Source organism: Rhipicephalus sanguineus, chromosome 11 (genome assembly GCF_013339695.2).
Source record: "Rhipicephalus sanguineus isolate Rsan-2018 chromosome 11, BIME_Rsan_1.4, whole genome shotgun sequence".
Lineage (NCBI taxonomy): Eukaryota > Metazoa > Arthropoda > Arachnida > Ixodida > Ixodidae > Rhipicephalus > Rhipicephalus sanguineus.
In genome coordinates this window covers 7,150,273-7,170,897 of record NC_051186.1, presented here as the reverse complement: position 1 = coordinate 7,170,897, position 20,625 = coordinate 7,150,273, and the positions used below count along the sequence as shown (strand labels likewise).

The following is a 20,625-nucleotide window of genomic DNA, read 5'->3' as shown; positions in this document are numbered from 1 at the left end:
CTTTATTTCAGTAATGTTGAAACACTCCAGGCAGCGCTAATCAAGTGACTGCACCAGTACGTTAGACAGGACCTTTTTTGCAACCCTATTTTTAATTTGCGTTTTTCCAGCTATGATGTGTTGTGCGGAGGGCGTGTGGTATTTGCGCACATTTTGAAGGAACATAGAAAACCATAAGTATCTTCGTAAGGCGCAAAGAGCGCATTTATCCCTTCCGCAAGGCCTTTTTTTTGGTGAGAATTTTTTTTATTGCTTCAGAGAAGCATGAGGCCGCTACAGTTTATTATGCTGTAGACTGGGGGCTAAACTCCCGATCGAGCACTCCCGGTATAGTTCACCACTGTGCACAAATACAGTTTCTCTCTCTCTCTCTCTTTCTGTGGCGATCTAAAATTTGCATCGGAAAAAACTAGCTTCTTGCCTTCTTTTATATGGCAGTGTACGATTTGGATACCTGAAATACATTTACGGTGAGTATGGAAGCACTAAGAAGTGAATGAACGCTTAAAATTCTTTGAACTAGCACTTCGGTGTAGCCACTATGATCCACACAATGACAATGATTGTACTTTCTGTTCTATAAAATGTCGTGACGTGCTCTCGCAAATGTTAACGTGCTGATTAATTCTATAGCGTGGGTGAAGTACTATGACGAACGTTTTCTATGGTATGATTTCCTGTCTTCTTGAGTGAATGAACGCGCGACTATGACGTGCGTCTAGGACTTTGAGACGCTGTTTATATCTCATATTCTGCGCAGACACGGGCGCGTCCACGCATTTTGCAGCGGAAGGCATACTGAGGATTAGGTAAATGATAATGGGACCACGGGTTTTGGGTAAAGAAGGTGCGTTGCTATGAGAATTAGGTGCTTAAAAACGGTAACCGTGAATTGTCACAAATTCGTTTCAGCGTTCATATCACGCAATTTGGCAGAGCCAGAGGCAATTTGGCAGAGGCAGATATGTCTCCATTGTAGAGACAAGACGGCCCAACACATCGCAAAAGTTGATAATTTCAGTGTTTCTCACGCGGCATCTATTGGCGAAACAGAAGGGTTCATATAACATGTGTTCATCGCGGGGTGAGTTATTATTTAAGGTTCCGTCAAATACTTCAATGCAGTTAAGCCCCATATGCCAAAGTTTATAAAATCGGCAGCCTACTTAGGTATAGCGAAATTTTGCTCAATTTACAAGTTACCTATTATCGCAAAAAAGCAGAAGCCCTTTTCTATTGAAGGCTTCGTCCAGGACAAGCTTGGCGTGTGCGCATCTGACCTAGCAGTGTCCTTCTTTCTATATTTCTCTCAATCGCATGGCAGAATGCGGCGTCGCCTAAAGGCCCGAACACACGTACGCGTTGCAGCGCGTCAACGCGTGACTTTTTGACGCGGCGTGGCGCCCTTTCCCTATGGGGAGAGAGGGCGCGCGGGTACGCGAAGCTGCGCGCCCTCCCTCTCCTTAGGGAGAGGGCGCAACGCCGCGGCAAAAAGTCACGGGCCTTAACTTTGTTTCCTCCATGCCGTAACTAGGCCTTCACGCACGTGCATAGCAGTGCCACACTTCTGTTTCTACAGGGAAGGCCACGGGCATGCGTGGAACAATGAAATGCAAGAATGAGCGGCATCAAGGATATTTTGCAACATGAAATGATGAGTTAACCTAGGCAAAAGGTGATGTCGTCGTAGCAGAAACGGCTCATCACGGACGAGCCCACGATCGTGAGAACATCAATTATTGGCAAACGACGCATACAAATATGCAGGTGACCTGCGTATCTTAGAGGGCCGCATTTCTGTACACGGGAAATTTCTGGTCAGGTTTCTTGGCGTCAGGTTTCCGGCGCCCGGCTTCTAGCGTGCGATGCTGCCGCAACATAAATCTGTAATTCATACAGGCTTCGCTTAATAATCGCGTCGTGTTAATTCTGAAACGGAATGCGCTTCAGGCACGAAGAAATAATACGAAAGTTTAAAAAAAAAGCTTGCTTTGGTAACGTAAATGAATCAATTTCGTTTAATATTTTATCTAGCGACCACGACTCGATGGCAGGCCGGCGAAGTCCACATCACAGCGGGCGCAGGTCAAGCGTAACGCCTGAAGAAACTCAAGAACAAGAAACAACGGTATTGAGGGTGGGGCTCAGAAAGCGTTCGCTTTTTTCAATTCGTACAATGTTATGCTGTCGGACACCATGAAAAGACGCCGCTTGCTTCGGCATACATTACGTTGGCCTATGTATCGCTATTAGGGGCTGGCTCGCCAGGTTCTTAAGCTGGGGCGATGTTCCACGCCGTAACCTGGGCCCGTATTCTCAAACGATCGCAAAAGGCGATAGTATCGCGTTTGGTGACGTAGAATTTGATGCGTTCAATAAGTAAAAAAAAGACTTGCCTGTGACGTCATTGTTGCAACTGGTCGTTGGTAGAACGAATGTCCTCACAACACGGGAGTGAACGCACTGTACGAGCGCAGAGCAACCCGAGTACGGCGTTTTCGAGCGTGTGCTGCTGCTTCTACGCAGTGGCCAGGGTTGGCCGGCTTGGCTGTGGCTACTTGAAGTGTAAGACGTGTTGAAAGTGCTTTCAACATTCTTTTGTTCGATTATTTAATGCACAGTATAATATTTAAAGGATGCTACTTTGCGTGATACGGATTTTCGTTGAGGTTAACGCGGCGTGCTCGGAGAGTTCAGCTGTAGCGTGGCAGCCGAAGCGGACATCGTCTCAAGATCTCAACATGTTGTCCGGCTCGCGATAAGCCACGCGAGCAACGCACGGTTCATGCTCCTGGGACGTTCAACCACGAACAAACACGCGCTGGCAAAGAACGAGTGCTGATAACACCCCAAGAGTAATGCTCGATGAAAGCTTCAGCGTAAAAAATGCTGCGTATATCCACCGAGGATTGAATACTAGAAGGCTACCGCCTACGCCACTGAAATGCTAGACTTCACCACGAACCGACGGTTAACGGTGCCTTCGCTTATTGCAAATATGTCGAGAGCACCGTCGAGCACCATGACGCAAAATTGACGTCGGCGGAACTACCAGATGGCGCCCTAACTTTTCCGGTTTGCTCAATAGCCAATCAGCGCGCACCAAAGGCGATACTTTTGCGATTGTCGCCTTTTGGGAATACGGGCCCTGCATCCATCCATACAAAGCGTACTGGAACGCGAAGAGGAACGCTACGCGCGTCGTGTCTTCCCTCTAGTCTGGCCGTTCATTCTCACAGGGCGAGCGGGGAACGCGGTCGGCAGGCAGGCGAGCGTCGGACAGCTATATTTAGGGCCACTTTGTCGTGCGCGTCTCGAGGGCCGTTTTCAAAATATAACAACATTAGGAGCGTTGCGTCTCCAGATGGCGACAATCGAGAAACAGACGCTCTTAGATATGTCTTGTATATTTACTTCATCAATATGTATATAATTGTAAATTTTGTATATAGTTAATGAAAATTGTAAATTAATCAAACTGCGTATGTATGCATATATAACAACGTGTGTCACGTCTTCATGTGATGGTAGAGGACTTGCACGGAAGATTCACGGCTTTTCCCGATCTTCTCCGAGCCAGCTCGTCAATCATCATTCACTTCGTAGATATGGCGTGATTTTTTCTCATACCGCTTATTTCGCTGACTTTTCCAACTGCGCCACTTAGAACTGCAGCGCCCTCGGGCGCTCTAGCGGAAGATTTTCGCAAGCCTCTCTTTCCGGCCAAGAGCCATGATCTGCGAGCTTCGCACCTCAACTGACTGGTCATTAGGCACGATGCCATCTGCGTAGGCAACGTTGCTGCGTAGGCTTGAGCTCACGCCATGCCCGCAACCATTCACAGCCCTTTCGCTTACGCTATGGATAGAAAGACAGAAAAAGTAATAGCAGAAGTAAGAAGGAAAGAAGGAAAACTAGTAGGTCAGGCACGCGCAAGCCAAACATCGATCGTCCCTCTTGGGCTCTTGATTATTCTTTTAATTTTGATCTGCCGTTTCGGCGCAGTTTTAGCACCGCACTCGCACTTGACATATTCCACGCTTTTTGGGCATCTATTGGCCGTGCTTTATGTAGTCATGAGCGTTCATGATGCCTGCTCTTCTGTTTTATTGCTGTTAACCGAGAGCCTTGAGCTCATGCTCATATTCCCAGCTTCGGCGATGTTTTCCAATAAATGTTCACTTTTGTTATTAGCGCTTGTTCTTCTGTCCAGCTTTCTTACACTTCACTTTAGAAATTGCATCACGAAATAGCCGCGAATTCTCCTCATTTTTCTGTAAATAGGCGTCATTAGGCCGGCTTTATTTCAGCAGAAGGAGATAGGGAAACACCGTGTCAAAGGCTTTTGTTCAAATCTAAACAAGATGCAGTCAACGCAAGAACACCGGTCTACAATCGAAATAAAGTCATTAATAAAAATTCGTAGTTGTGTTTCACATGATAGGTACCTTCAGATACCTTGTTTATGTTTCCTGAGAAACTTAAGTTTAGGGGACACCACGAGATTAGTGCAAGTGATGGGCCCCAGAACCTTGCAGGCAATGTTCGGTGCTGAAAGGGGTCTGCGCACCGCTCGAGCTGCAATCGGCGGATTTTCGGCAACGCACACTTCCTTCGTTTTTACAGTATTTGAGAGCCCCAGCTGGCCACTGGCTTTGAAAATCCGGCCCAGGGTCACATTTGTCCCGAAACGATAATATTTTTATCGGTTCAGGTTTCGTTCGGGTTCCGCCGTGTTCCGAGATTTACGTTCATGTTGGGGAGCAGTTCCGATCAAGATATTATTTGAAGTACGGTTTTGGGCTCCCCACGCCGATTAGAAATGGTGAAGGTGTTGAGAAAGAGACTCAATATATTTGACGAGTGCATAGTTAGGCGAGTGCATAGTCACGCTACACTCCTCTAGGTCGAAACAGCTCATCTACGCATTCCGTAGCCACTCCTACATTGAACTGCGAGTGCGCTCAAATCCCAGTAAGGAAATTACGTCGGAATACATGCTGCCTTTCAGGTGTCATGGTGTAGTCAACGCTGCTAGGAAACCTTATGACCTACATATTTTCCCACTGAGTCTAACGCGTGTTTCCGACTGGTAGCATTTGGCTCCAAACCAAGCACCATGCCATAGCCACCAGTTTCATGACTGATTCACAAAACAAAAAGTGCCGGAGTGCATGGAACTATCCGGATCTTTTTATCTGTAAATATGAAGTCCAAAAGGTTATTTAAGAGAAGGACGCTGGGCCAATGGATTTCTGGATGTATTACACTAAGCACGCCATGCGAGATCGCCGACTCCGATAGAGAGCAAGCACCTCTACGCACTCATAAATTTACACATTTTCTTCGGTACCCAACAAACGATTCCGGAAGCAGCTACGTACCTTTCTTTCATGCGTCAGAACAGGTTTTCGACACCTAAAGCACATTAAGTTTGTTGAACTACCGCGTAGAATATATTACTGAGGTGCAGCCACTAGCATCCACTCAATCACAAGGGATGTACCCGTTCATTTTTTTATATATGTTGTCGTCATGTGCCCTCGGTAAATAATGTTAACGTTCTCATTATTCTATTCTGTCTGAAAGGCTCTGGATCTTTGCACAGTGTACTATGTTTTGTGCAAAGTTCATTGACGTGGGCCTCCGACGCAGACTCGAAAGCTTCGGGCGTTGAATGCGCTTAGTACTGGATGCAGTAATGGCCACCAGGGCATTGCCACCAAACGTACCGGATTAAACACTGAAAGTGAATCATTCATTGCATGTCGCGTTAACAGAGTGTGTGGCTGTAGCCACCTTATTTAGAAGATGGTAGACTCAATGTCTAAAAAATCGTAATCTTAAAGTCGATATTTTCACGTCATCGTGGCGGTAAAATAAAGAACTGAAGCAAGAAAAGTTAAATCAGCTTATTGAGCGAGCCTGTGCTCAGAAAAAGAAACAGCTGTCACGGGGCACGATGCCATCGAGTGAAATAGTCCCTAATCTCTTGGTTCGTTGAGCACGTCTGCTTTTATACACGCATGACAAACGATTCCAGGGTTAACGCTGATGCCCGTGTTAGTTCCAGAATAAGCTCGACTACTCTTGCCGTGCACGCAATCTTATCGCAACGGTGTGCGACAAACCGAAAGGTTTCTAGACACTTCAGCGGGGCTTGCGCCTTGCAGTGCTTACGCGTCTAACAGCCAGTCAAATGAAAACGTAGAAACAAGAAAAAAATTACACCATCTCCCGCTAAAGGGGACCACGGGGCGATGCGAAGCCGGAGCACTTGCACGATTGTGTTCCGTTGGCTTTCATTGGGCATGCTACCGACCTCGGGCATCCTACCGACTTCGGGTAGTGGAACGCGAGGAGGAACGCTACGCGCGTCATGTCTTCCCTCTCGCCTGGCCGTTAATTATCACAGGGCGAGCGGGGAACGCGGTCGACAGGCGCGCGAGAGGTGGGGAGCGTAGGAGAGGAGAGAGAAGGGGAGGGGACGCACATGCACTGGCGCTCATCGCGGCGTTACGCAGGAAAGAATGAGGCTCGTGAGAGGGGGGGGGGAGCGTAGGAGAGTAGGGGGAGGAGGATGCGCGTGGGCAGTAAGGGTGGCCACGCCGCAGACCACCACCACCACCGGATTGAACTTGGCCATCAGATGCTTCGCATCTAAAAAAATTGCAGTGGCTTAGCTCGGCTGTGCCAGGATATACGTAGCGTTAGCCAAAGGTTCAGCTGATTATTCTTAGCTTTCCAGATTGTCTAGGATTATTAGCCTTCTTCTGTTCATTATTCGTACGCGGAACCGCTAATTGCCAGGCAACTACTTCGGGATCCGATGAGATAAGCTTCTCGGCTCTTCTGCGCCGTTGAGCAGCATTGGCGCTCTCCTCAATAGCGTTACCCACCTGCAAACGCCAGTCAGAGGCGCTATCAAGCGGCTCCAGTGCAGTGTCAGACGGCGACTACACAGCGAAGGCGAATAGCTGCGCGCGCACCGGCACCAGTGTTTCTGTCATGGCTACAACGTCACTCCTCTCGAATGCACAGACCAGCAGCAGCGAGTCGCGCGCGGAGGTGGTGGAGTCCGCGCGCGCCGGCGTGTCTGCCGCGGCTACGACGCCACTCCTCCCAAACGCGCAGACCAGCAGCGGCCCTCACATTACATTCCGCTCGGCATCAGTTCTCTTGCCTTCTCACCTCTTCCTTTCTCTCATCCTCACCCTCAGAACAGTCCTCATCACCCACACTTCCCTTTCCCACAAACTTGCTAAAGTACTATACTGAATCGCTGTGCTGGCCACAGGCCTTATTATCTGCCAAATTACTAGGCGATACAGAAAGAATGTACTGTAACTATCCTTATTTCTGAAATGTTCATCGCCAAGAGCAAACTGTCATTATGTAGAGTCAATCCTAAGATGAAGAGGACGAAGAGGGGGCGTGCCGGTCGAGTTAGTGCGTTGCGCGCTCTACGTGCAGCTCAGTTCCCCGGCCACGCAAAATAGCGGAACGAAACGCTTTAATCACCTCCGCCATAAAAACATTCCGGCTGCAGTGCACGTAAAACCGCTTTAGCCACGCCACATCCACGACTTCTTTGCGCGCAAAGAGACCCTGTGATTGCACCATGTCATCCTGCACGACATCAGAGTCCAGTGCCGCACCGCGTCAGTGTATCACGTGAGTGAGTGAGTGAGTGAGTGAGTGAGTGAGTGAGTGAGTGAGTGAGTGAGTGAGTGAGTGAGTGAGTGAGTGAGTGAGTGAGTGAGTGAGTGAGTGAGTGAGTGAGTGAGTGAATAAACGTTTATTTGGTCCAGCAAAACGCGATTAATAGCGCACCCGGCTAATCCCACGACGGGACCAACAGGTCTAGCCTGCCGGCCCGGATTTGATCCTCATAGACGGGACTTCGTAGGAGCGCGTCCCACTCTTCCTTAGTGAACTTCGGGCCCAATGACCCGCACTCCCAGAGCATGTGAGATAAAGTAGCAGCTTCGCCACAGGCTGCGCAAGAACTATTGGGGTAAAATTCCGGATATATGCTATTAAGGGACGCCGGATTTGGGTAGGAGTGAGTTTGCAGGAGTCTGAGCGTGACCGCCTGCGGCCTGCCTAGCTTGGACTGAGGCGGCGGGAAGACCCTTCCCTCTAAGTAAAAGAATTTAGTAATTTCATTGTGCGTGCTAGGAGTGTCCCTGTGTCCGGGGGGAAAGTCGTCCGATCCGAAGGCAGCGCGGTCGGTAAAGCCACGCGCAGCCTCGTGGGCAGACTCGTTGAGGTTCAGAGGAATCCCTTCGATCGGCTCGACGTGGGCGGGGAACCAAAAGATAGATCCATCTGGAGTGTGTGGAGCTGTCACTGTTTTTGGAGCCTCTCAGAATTTCAACTACCTGCCGGTCACGTGAGGCTCGCAGTGTGGTCGGAGAAGCTTTGCACTGAGTCTACGTCAGAATAGCGGTGTCCAGATGCACACACGGACGCCGGTTCGGTATTCCATATGGCGCCGTTGCGAGGACAGCTTAGGCGGTGCAACTATACTAGGGGACAACTTTCTGTGGCAATGAAGGGAAAGCTACGGGGGCGGAATTATCTGCACATGTACTGCTACGCGAAGTAGTCCGGTTTGGCGCGCGTCTCATAACGCCGTGGAAAGTGATGGCGAGCGTTGCATTTCGACGCAAACGCTGCTTAGCGTCTAAGGTACGGGTAAAAGGCGCGACTTTTTCAATCACGCAAAAACGCAAAGTGACAACGTATAAAGTAAAAGAAATACAAATATCTCGCTTGTGTGCGCTGCGTTCCGTCTCAAAAAGCTACATGTAGAAAATGATGGAGTATTTTATATATCTCACGCAGAAAATACGGACGCAATTGTGGGACTACATTAATTAGCGGTAGAATACGTGCATTGTGGCTCTGTAGCTTTCCCTTCATTGCCGCAGAAAGTTGTGCCCGAGTATCCAAAAATGTGCGTCAGGTTGAGAATTGTTTCCGCACGAAAGAAGCGATCCTAGAAGCCTTAGAGCCAAGAGGGATAGGGCTCGCTCCATGTGAATGAAGTCCACGACGGTCAATGTCGTGCATGTCGTCAAGCGGTGTGGTTTGATAATTTCCAGGAGATGTTCGGTACCCTGTTGTTTGTCACGCGCAGGGTAGAGGCATGTAATTAATAGATGGTAGCGCTCAAGGTATCTCAAACAGCGTGATACACAAATTGGCGCACTGTTTTGCTTGTGAAGCAGCGTGCAATTGTGCGAGCGTCCTGGAAGGTGCCAATGGTTTGTAAAGCATAGGGTACAGGTGCGCGCGAGGGGACTCCACTTTTTGGCATGCCAAACAGCGTGTGAAGGTACGCTCCATCTGGGAGCACTCGGCTTGCCAACACATGTCAACACCTTTCGGTTTTTCATACATTGTGTAGCAGTATTGCTCGCACTGCCAGAAAACGATTTCTGCTTGTCAAACAGCTTTTAAAGGTGCAAGAGCTGGTGGCACTCTCCGCCTTGCGAAACACTGTTTAAAAGAACGCCCTAGCCGGCAATACTCTTCGGCTTGTCACGCCGTGTGTAACCGTATGCCCATTATAACAGAACTTGTCTTTTTTTCAGCCACGGTGCACCACTATGAACGTGGTGACATCACTCTTGGCCTTGTCAAGCACAAGAGTGCTGCCAATGGTCGATAGTTTTCCTTAGTTTGTGGTGCTAAGCCGTCGCAAATCTACGTTTAGCCGCGCAGTACCGAGGCAGGTCATCAATAACACTGCATAGAAAATATCGACTAGGATCGAGGAGGAGTTGATGAGGGGCACCAAACTGGACGATGACGCCGTGTAGTAGAAACTCGCCAATGTCCGTGGCACGGCTGATCGATGGAGCCACTGTGATTGCGTATCGGTTTGTGTGGTCTGTTGCAACAGAAATCTACGTGTTCTTTGAAGCAGAAGCGGAGAAAATCCCAGGAGGTCAAGGCCAACTAGGAAGAAGGGGTCGAAAGGAACGTCAAAGGGGCTGGAATAGCCCTGTGGAAGCATACGTGGTTTTATGCGTTGGCACGGATTATCTACGCCGGCGGAACGATAAACACTGGGCCAATAGAATCGGCGCCGTACGTGGTCGTGCCCGAGAGACACCAAGCTGACCGACAGCATGAGTGTCATACAGCTGGGCAGACAACACACAACTGTAGAATTACGATATGTAGTAGTTCTCGCCCATATGTGTGGATGTCCTGGCGGTGTAATGCGTCTTCTGTAAGCAAAAACAATCAAGTGGACGGGTAACGTGTTGCATAAACGTCTCAATAAAGTCATATCAGACTGGATCGCGCCAGCTTTCTTCGCCAATGTGGCTTCAGAGAGCGAGAGGACACATGCTGGTGCTTTATCCAGATCCTCGGGAGGGTCCACTGGATACAGAGAAAAGTAGTCAGCGTAGTGGTGCAATCGATCAGACTTCTAAGAGACAGTTTAGTTACACTCTTGTAACCATAGTACCAAGCTACCAATTGCATCCTTCAAGGACGAAAGCCAACACAATGCACCGTAATCAGTGTTGATGGTGAAATGTGGCAAAATAGGGCCGGAATCTACCCTACTTGCATCGCGACGCGACTTGCATCAATGATTACCCTGTGCACCAAGCTGACCATATCGTCCGAGCTGACCAAGCGACATGTCGTCGGCCAAACTAGGTCGCAGTGATGTCTCAAACGCAATCGCCACCATCCAAGCCGGTGATACCAGAAACCAAAGAAAAGAATGAAATCACATTGTTGCTATTATAAAAGAAAACTGTGCCTAAACTAGCTTTTTAGACATTCGCCGTGGATTACCTATGATTTCTGTCATCTTCCTCTTCATCTTTCCATTATCCTAACGTGGCACAGCGAAACCAATGTTTTCCATTATCCTAACGTAGCACAGCGAAACCAATAAGCACTACTTTGATGCCCTTTAGAAACCGCGTAAAGGTAAGTCCCTCCCCGCTTTCACACCCGGTAAAAACACCTAGGCTATGCAACCCTTGTTATGACGCTACATGCCAAAAGGAATTGCTTTACTGGACTGAATCCTCCTGGTTTCTTTAAAATTAGAACGGCTATTTCGGGAAAAAATACTGCATAACGGCTGAGGCAATCTGCGCTACCACGTTTTAACTAAAGATATTCCTATCGCATGCTGTTTTCGCAGGGCGGTGCCGTTATAGCTTTCAGTAGATTATGCGATTCCTGTCCGTTTCATTGAAACTTAGTTGCGGCGATAGTCTGTGTTAAACTGACATATCTTGCTATACTGTGTTGCTTAGATCTCCATCATTCGCGTACACATATCACAAGTCATTCTCAATGTTTCTATATTATGCCCAAATTTATGCATTTTCGGGAAAGATCTCGTAGTTCATGTCGATACACAGTCGCTTAAGCTTGGTAGTGCGAGCAGCCTTCTCAGTTACCACGACAACGTCGTCTCGACATTGCCGAGTCTCTACTAGTGAGCTGCTATTTCGCCGCGTGTGGTCCTTGAACGCGACACCAAAAGTGAATCTCACCGGCACTCGTGCGAGGGAATGTGGGCTATGGTTTCAACACATGTGCGGTTTATGCCTTACGAACGCAAAACTAATTACACACAAGACCGACGCGGTTGCGTTAATCGCACTACTAAATGTTTTTATTGTTGATAATTATGCTGAGTGTTCTCATAGTCTGAGCTCCGAGAAACAGAGTAAGTGAAATGCCCTGCCTAAAATGTTGTTAATGGTATCCTACCAGTGTTCGGAGTCCAAGTTCCGTATTTCAAAGCACGCCAGAATACTAACCATTGATACGATCCACGCCACCCTATTTTTCTCACTGCACACAGGGAAAGCGATAACACGCACTGTCTAACCTATTTAACAATATTTAGTATAACAATAAAATTGCTTCAATGGTAGCCACATTGGGCTCATTGGGCTAGTCTATACAGCCTCAGTTTTTGAAGGAGTTACTTGTGGACTGCCGTATATACGAGTAAATACGAGATCTAACCAAGCCAATGCGCTTGCTATTGATAGTCAAGGTAAGTCAGGATGTCCTAATTATAATGAAATATATTTACTGATTGATCATGTTAACCACAGGTACAAAACAAATATGTAGGAAGCGCTGGAAGGAGCTCCCGTAGGTCAATACTATTTTTATCTTAATTAAGGGCCGTAGATTTAATCGACTGGCAGGACGTTTGTACTCTTCCGATGGTTACTGTTCCAGACTTCCTCAATCATTTATATGTCTGATTCTTTTAACAAGCGTATTTAGTCCGATCTCCCGACGTACATGAAAATCAACAGAAATACGTATTTTATGCCATTTACTCATAGGTCGTGCAGATGCGCATGCGGAAAATAAACAAACGTGCGCAGGTTCTTTCACAACTATTGGTTCTATTCACTGCCGTAGGCATGAATGCGACAGCCATTCTGTGCATTTAGTGGACTTGAACCCTTCATATCGAGCCCAATAAGGATTATGAATAGCACGAGTTTCCCTTGCAAAATAGTTGTTCTTCAATAATTCGCAGCTGTGAGTATCTCACGATTTTCAATTTCATCTCCTTACAGTTGAGTTCATTGAAAGTGTCAACAATAATGAGATAAGAAAAGAGATAAAGAAATAAGAGACAAGAAATTAGTTTAGCGACTTCTCTGTCTGCGATTTTTCTGCTACCAAACATGACAAACGAACTTGCCCAGATTATCGTAAAAATAAAAAAAGCGAGCGTAGCTTGTACTAGTGACGCAAGCCTAAAAGCACAACCGAGCTGATCGGTTCCTAGATGGTCCTGACCCTACTAAGTGATGCCAACTTACACGAAGTAATGCTACGTAATACGAAGTAATGCCAAGTGATGCCGAGTTCAAGTCGAGTGCAGCACAGTCGTCTCTTGCCGTTTCGGCAGTACTAGGTCGTGTACTACTTGAAACGAATCGAGTCCAACAGTCTCACTTGACAGCGCGCCACAATTACCGGTAAGCGGATTCCCCATTGGTAGTGCGAATCTTCATCGCCCTCCCCATGTCTGCGTCTGGCAGTGGTTCCAACTTAACCCATATATGCCCAGTGCCCTACATATAGGACGCTTCTTAGATGCACACTAACATCGCTATTTCTTTAGCTGATGACTAGGGCCACCTACAACACATCAAGCAGGCCTCATTCTCAACGTGTGCAAACCTAGACATTGCTTGCTTTTCATGCTGCCATGCCGACCGCTTTCTCCGGGCAAACGCGTGCTTTGTGTGAACGACGTCATGGACAGGAAGAAGTGCAATGTCGGTGTGCACGTGGAACGTTTCAAGGCTTACCACACCCACGCATAGCACCCCTAATGCCCTGTGTCCTATATGCAAAGGACGGCTTGAAATAGTGTTGCGTTTACCTGGCAGTAAATAACAAACTTGTGCTTTTTTTAGGGTAGACGTACACTTTCTTTGCAAAAAAAAATATTTCTTTTGTCATTTTTGCTGAGTTTGCGCACATATTGGTCAAGTCAGTGTTTTATCCCCGAATGACCACTCGTTCTCGAACGGGGGGTCCGCGGACCCCAGGGGTTCTGCAAACCTACTTGCCGGTGGTACGCGAAAGCCATCTTCAAAAGAACGAAAAAACGCGTTTCTTTCTTTATTTCTTTTTTTTTTAGGCTTACTACGTCATGTCACAGCGGCCCCTTATATATTTTGGTATCCTTAACCGCACAATACATTTCTGAAGGAAGAGTGCGTCTGGGGTGGCCTTTCTTGTTTCTCATTATTTAATTATATCTTTCTTCTTTCTCTTTGTTTCTTTGATGTATCTTTAGATCTGTTTCTTTTTCTCTTTCTTTCTTTTTTTTCTGTCTTGCCCTCTGTTTTTTCTATCTCTCTTCCGAGTCCGTTTCTTTCTATCTCTTTCCTCGTTTCCTCTGTCTTTCTCTCTTTGTATGTCCTTACTGCCCTCATTTCTCGCTATTTTTCTATTTATCTTTCTTTCTGTCTCTGTCTATGTGTTGCTGTCTTTTTTCGCAGCCATTTCTTGGGCTAACTGTTGTCGTCCTAATGTTTAGTGGATCAATGGTGAGTAGTGAAATTTGCCCAATTTCTGTTGCTTATACCCGTTGATGATGATGGTTTTCTTGTCACCATGAACATTTTACGACCGGCTATAACAGCATTGCTCTTAAAATAACAAATGATGCAATCTGGCAACCTTCGAGCATGTATACTGAAAATTCTGCAGAGTCGGAATGTTTGAGCACGTATGTCTAAGCGCTCTACGAACTCTCTGTCGCTTGGGTCCATACGAAAAGGATGCGCAAGGGCAACATGAATTCGACAGAAAATACATTTCATATTTACGCTTTCGGTCAGACTGAGTGTTCCTTGTTTCATTTTCTCCTGCATTCATTTATGGAGGAACCCTGCCTTCTCCACGTACACACTAGAGACTGCCTGAGGCGGTCACTAGTGTCATGCTGGGTTAAATACGAAATAGTTAACGATGTATATCTTCGCACCCGAGACCACCGCTGCGCGTCCGTGGGGACGCTACATTCTGTTTACACGCATTGCCAGTCTTCGCACACAAACATCGCTCTGTTTTGAGCCTATCGAGGGTGCTTCGAAATACGCCATCTGGAATTCACTACTAAGCTTCGGTGAACATGACGTAGCATAGATCACCAGGTACTAATGTAGGTCGAAATTTTCAAGTGTTTATTCTCATACCGTTGCGCGACATTTACGCGCCCTTTTTGTACGCCGCCATGTAGGCCCAAAAGCTGTCGTAAGCTCTGTGAAATACCGACAACGCGTACATCTCAACCGGAAGTAGAGGCTTTGAGTAGAGTGACCCAGAATATATATCATATTCTTCGTCACTAAACCGAAAGAGGCTGCCAACCCTTCAAGCATCACATGACCATAGGATGCTCAAGTCTGAGACACGCAGCGCTCTAGCATATGTAACATTTGTCCAGCGCCTAAAGGCATCGAACCTTTCCTCGTTGTCATCCCCCTCTCCTCTACGACGTCGTAGCTTTTAGTGCTCGCGTGGCGACAGCATATGCGAGAAGGCGCTGCCTTCGTGTGGTGCCAACACATTTAATTGATGGAGGAGTGCAAACTAAGGAGAGGCCGTTACATTGCATTTTTTGAAGCCAGAAGTGGGGGATGGTGAGCCCTTCTCCTCACCAGGATGTTGAAGCTTCAGCTCGCTTGCCCATGCACCGCTGTCGCCGTGGACAGCAATGCGAGCGCCAATCAGGCGAACTCGGTCGCTCCAGTCCGCCACCAGCTGACAGACGAGCCCACAAAGTAAATCTCCTGGGCCGATCAAGAACAAATGTGCTGCGATGCTAACCTGTAGCGTGCAGCAGGCGATCGAACGGAAAATCCCTGTGTGTACATACATGCGTCGAAATGTTGCTGTGCCCGCGGTTGTATATAGCTCAGCGGTTAAGCTGTTTCGCTCTTAAGTCCTAGGACGCGGGTGCGATTCCCGCGGCCACGGCGGCCGCATTTTGATGGGGCGAACTGCAAGAACACTTGTGTACTTATCTATAGGTGCACGATCCAGAACTCACGGTGGTCGAAATTAATCCGGTACCCACTACGGCGTGCCTCGTAATCATATCGTGGTTTTGGCACGTAATACCAAGGCATATAAATGAAATGTTGCCTATATGGCACATGGCAAGTCATTACAACAAGAGTATATATAGTGAAAATAAAACACAGCAACAAAATTTATTAAAAGATGTGTACAACTAACATCAAAAAGCGGATAGAAGCAAACCCGGGACAGTTTCTTTAATGCTCTTTTCTACACTCGCGTTGGAAACATTAATTGTACAATTTTTTAAAGAGGCTCCTTATTAATAATTTCTCGCCACCATAAGCAGATGAAACATAAATCGTTCATATTCTAACGTCGTCACGGAAACGTAATCGCCATGTACATTATAATTATATCATTAGCATACAGCTTAAAATAAGCGCACCAGTATTGATATAATATATCTATACTAATGAAAAAAATAGAACATCAACTGTTTTTATATTTTCTTTGCTCAGCTTTACTAAGAGCCAGCTCTTTGCACGTGTCACTTCAGCTTGGCACAGAATGCCTTAGACCATGCAATGCATAACCTTCGCGTGTGCTCGAAGGCCCTACTTAGGCCTCTTAATGAGCAGGCCCGAGTCCGGTCCGGCCCGCAGCCTCAGGCCCGGGCCCGCACTTTCAAACCCTAGCCCAGCCCGGGCCCGCCGGAAAACGCTTCGGACGGCCCAGCCCGGCCCGCGGGCCGGGCCGGGCCGGGCCAGGGCTTTCGGGTTGGCCCGGGCCTGTGCAGTGCTCTAGTCGGCAGAACAATGTATCTACCTCAGCAGCTGCCTAACAAGTCTGAAACGGGGTACTTACTGTACTGTCCACCATATAAGCCAGTAGGCATAGTACGATGATAGGAGTACTTTTTCTGGCTTCTGTGTCAACCGGATGTTCCATTAAAAATTGCGGAAGAAACTGAACCAGAGTTCCGCGGTTGTCTGTTTCTGTGTTTTGGAGCAGCCTCGCGTAATTTCAGGGCAGATAATGGTTTCGACGCCACTGCATGCAGCAAGTCTTAAGTACAGCACTTCGGCTCATTTGGCTGCAGTGAGCACAAAACAACATGCGTGCAGTACGTTCTTGTAGTGAAACTCATTTTTGTTTTTTTGTTTTTTTTTGTTGTAAATCATGCCTGTGGAACACCAGCAGTCTTTTTTGAAAGGTTACCGAGATCACGCTACAGTGCCTTACACCGCATGCGATGAACTGCGCATGCTGTCTGTCATACATGAATTTCGGTTTCATATTCGTACGACCCTTGTAGAAACAGCTTAAAACTCCATCTATGAGTTGGACCTAAAGCGGCTAACAAAGTTGAAAAAGAAGAATTGTCCGGGTCACATAAGTCGCTTTTCTGGAGAAGATAAAATGTATTGTGTAAAATCGGGATTCGAATCGCGTATCAACCAAGAATGCGATGCGGCCACCGCGGCTCTACAGTGATTGTGGTACTCAGGACCAGATCCGCAACACGGTGGTTCGATACCGGCCACCGCGGTGACATTTCGATGCAGGCCAAGTGCTCGAGGCCAGTGTACTGAGATTTAGGCTCATGTTAAAGAACCGCAGGTGTTCGAGATTTCAAGAGCCCTCCACTTCGGCGTCCGCATAATTATGTCGCGGTTTTGGCATGAAAAAACCCATTAATTATTACTACGATCTTGACAGGTGGACATAGCGGACTTTAGCGTATGCATATTTCTGCTTTTCTTTAAACGCTTCGTATCCTGTTGGCAAATGGGGAACCTATATGTTTCGTGTACAGGGGCGTAGCCAAGGGCGGCGTTGGGGGGGGGGGGGAGGGTTTCAACCCCCCTCCGAAATTTTCCAGTTTTGCTTGCGTATATATACACGCACACATACATATACATACACACGCACGCGCATACATAAAGCACGGTTGAACCCCCCCCCCCCCCCGAAAAATAACTCTGGCTACGCCCCTGTTCGTGTAGCATCCGTGCTAGGTACCTTGGATGTTTGGAACGGTGTTGCGCGATAAAGCAAGAAATGGTTTTCTACGCCATCGACGAACGTCATTGGCCTATGTGCAGTTAACATTATAATAAAATGTTGAAACTAGTTCATAGAGTTCTGGGATGGATACCTCCAGCTTTACAAGTGTGGTGGTTCTTGGGCCGTCAGATGCAGGAACACCAAGACACGAACAAGAAACACATTTATCGACTTCACACACACAATTACACACACACTTCGTCTGACTGAACAATACAAATATCCTTTAAGTCCTAAATCTTAGAGTTTTTAACCAACACGCGAGAGGATCGGCGCGTCCTGACGCATAGGCCCATCGAGCGTCAGTGACAGTACCGCAGTCAGGTAGCGGCGATGCCAGCACGACACACACAGGTGCGTGATGAAGTCGTGCGAAGGTGCACGAGCACACGACGACATGCACGTCGCGGAACGCACAGGCCCACGCTGGCGACGGCCGACTCGGACGTAGCACCACGGCCACGATCTCGGCTCCGCAAAAGGGTCAGCTCGGAGGGGGCACCGAGGCCACGATCTCTGCTCCTGGCCCGCACGCTCGTACACCACAGGAACAGCTGCTAGGCCCGGCCCGTAACGCAGTGTTCCTCGGACACGTTGCTCGTTCCTCGGACACGCCAAGCTCTTCCCGGCTGGTCTGGTCGCACCAGCTCGGTCCCTTTTATCTCGGGCCGAACGACCGGCGCTCTGGCTGCCTGGCTGCGCTCTTCCAGCCCGGCGACGTTGTAGATGTAGATATAGATGTAGATCCTGTACTGCTGGCTCACACCCACTCAGGGGGATTGGCCAAGAATCGGGTAGCTTAGAACAAATTATTTTAAAACTAGTAATGAGAATCTGCAGCTCTCGAGCTTCGCCAGCGTCTCGCTCGCGCACACTGCTATGTCGGCGGCTGGTGGTCACGACGAAGGAAGCAGGCGAAGACGACCGGCGGTGACGAACGCGGCCGGCGGGGACGCCGTCCAGCCCCGAACACGCGAGTTGGCGCGAAGCGCCGAAGAAAAGAAGAACGTCCGCTCTCAACGAGTACTGCTCACACACTAACTTTATTTACAAGTGAGCCGGTTGAATATCGACACCAGAGCGGCGCCCCCTGGCATCTTTACATGGCATTTCGAAACCGAAACCGATCACACACAAACACCACATCATCCCCTCCTCGAAAGAAAAGTTTGACTACGTCAGTTCCAAGATACGCAGCAATGCACTATCGTCGAAAAAGAACAATTCTGGAACAACATCAAACTTGTCTAAGGCACAAACAGTTTGTCACGTAACGTACGCCATGAAAGTCGCAAGCGTTTACTGTATACAACTCTGTATACATTTTGAGAATGCGTACCAGTGCATACGGCTTAGAGATATGAAAAACTGAAGGCACACGGAAATACACAACATACCCATTTGAAAAATGCGTAAGACAATTCAGTTCAGTTATTATTTACGAAATACTGCACAGAACGTTGCGCAACACTGCACAGAGAAATAATGCATCAATGGTGCACACGGAGTAAGTCCACTGCACGTAATGAGGCAAGATTGTATAAGAAAAGAACCTGTTAAGAGAGAGAGAGATACGAAAAGGAAAGGCAGGGAGGTTAACCAAGCTTTGGCTCGGTTGGCTACCCTGCACTTGGGGTGGGGGAAGGGGAAATAATAGAAAAAAAAGGGTAAAGAAGAAAGAAGAAGAGTATGAAAGGGGTGGATGAACAGTTTGAAACTACACAACACGAACTCGCGCTGTTAGTTCACAGGCGCTCGTGAAGTCCGGTGGTCCTCAAGAAGCACAAGAGGGCTTTCGTGGCCTTGCGCATATGCGAGACCGTAGGCCAAGGTCCCAAGATCTTCTTTTCTGTTAGCGGTCTTGAGTGCAGATGACGGAGCTTGACTTCCATACTACGTCGTTGAGCTTGGTATGATGGGCAGTGGCATAGAATGTGTTCAAGCGTCTCCTCGCAGGCGCAAATGTTGCATGCCGCACTGCTGGCCATTCCAATGAGACTCGAATACGCATTCGTAAATGCCACGCCCAACCACATGCGGCACAGTAAAGTTGCATCGCGTCTTGAGAGCCCGGATGGCAAACGAAGTTGTAAATTTGGGTCAATTGAATACAGGCGCGCGTTGGAAAAACCCGGCGTATTCCATTGTAGAAGAGTGATACGGCGTGCGAGTGATTGTAGTCGCCACGCGGCATCTGTTCTCAAGAGTGGTATGGGTGTCCGCTGGTCTTGGTCATGAGCCGATCGTGCAGCTTCATCCGCGCGATCATTGCCGACAATTCCGCAATGACTCGGCAGCCATTGAAATATAATGTCATGTTCTTTCTCGAGTGCTTGGTGGTAGTCGTGCCTTATCTCGTACACGGATTGTTCGTGTAATCCGTGCCGTAAAGCAAACCGTAGTGTTTGTAAGGCTGACCTGGAGTCGCAAAAGATGGCCCATCGATTAGGTGGCTGCTGAAGGATGTACTTGACCGCACCTTGAAGCGCTGCGAGTTCTGCGGCTGTCGACGTCGTGATGTGCGAAAACTTGAACTGTAACAGTACGTCATCAGATGGAACAACCACCGCTCCGGTAGAGCTGTTGGAATTAGTGGAGCCATCGGTGTAAACATGCTTGCGGCAGTTGTCTTTGCGTCTGTTGGAAGGAACCTGTTAAAACATTACCTACTGCACATAGTCCTCATAACGTCGCGGCTTCCGACGTTTCCGCTTAGTGCGGCGCCTTTTTAAAGAACTAGGTGACCGCGTTAGGTCACCTGGAATCTGTGTTGAAACACTCAGAATGGTGAGAGGTGATGACCTTGCCTCCTCGCACGACTTCATAGCACAAACTGCAGGACGATGTTTCATCTTTGGTCCATCTCGATGAGCTGGGAAGGCCTACCCCCCTTGAAGAAAAGTTTTGCTGGTACCGGAAGGCACTTGCGGAGACGGAACTGTCGGACGCACAAAGGAAACACTGTCAGGTAACACGGCAGTGGCATCCGTC

At 48.0% G+C, this 20,625-nt stretch overlaps 2 protein-coding genes across 9 annotated transcripts in view; one reads left to right on the top strand and one right to left on the bottom strand.

The window, feature by feature from the left end:
• Positions 1–20,625, top strand: part of LOC119375570 (uncharacterized) — a 116,297-nt gene that overhangs the window by 75,299 nt on the left and 20,373 nt on the right. The window contains exon 7 of one of the 8 annotated variants that reach the window (XM_037645782.1): positions 12,436–12,558. The exons of the other annotated variants lie outside the window; for them this stretch is intronic. Within the exon in view, the coding sequence (XP_037501710.1) occupies positions 12,436–12,467 (32 nt within the window). The 3' untranslated portion in view covers positions 12,468–12,558. The remainder of the gene's footprint in view (positions 1–12,435; positions 12,559–20,625) is intronic. 8 annotated transcript variants of the gene reach the window in all.
• LOC119375572 (uncharacterized) overlaps positions 1–20,625 on the bottom strand; it is a 34,217-nt gene that overhangs the window by 11,657 nt on the left and 1,935 nt on the right. The gene's annotated exons all lie outside the window — the stretch shown is intronic.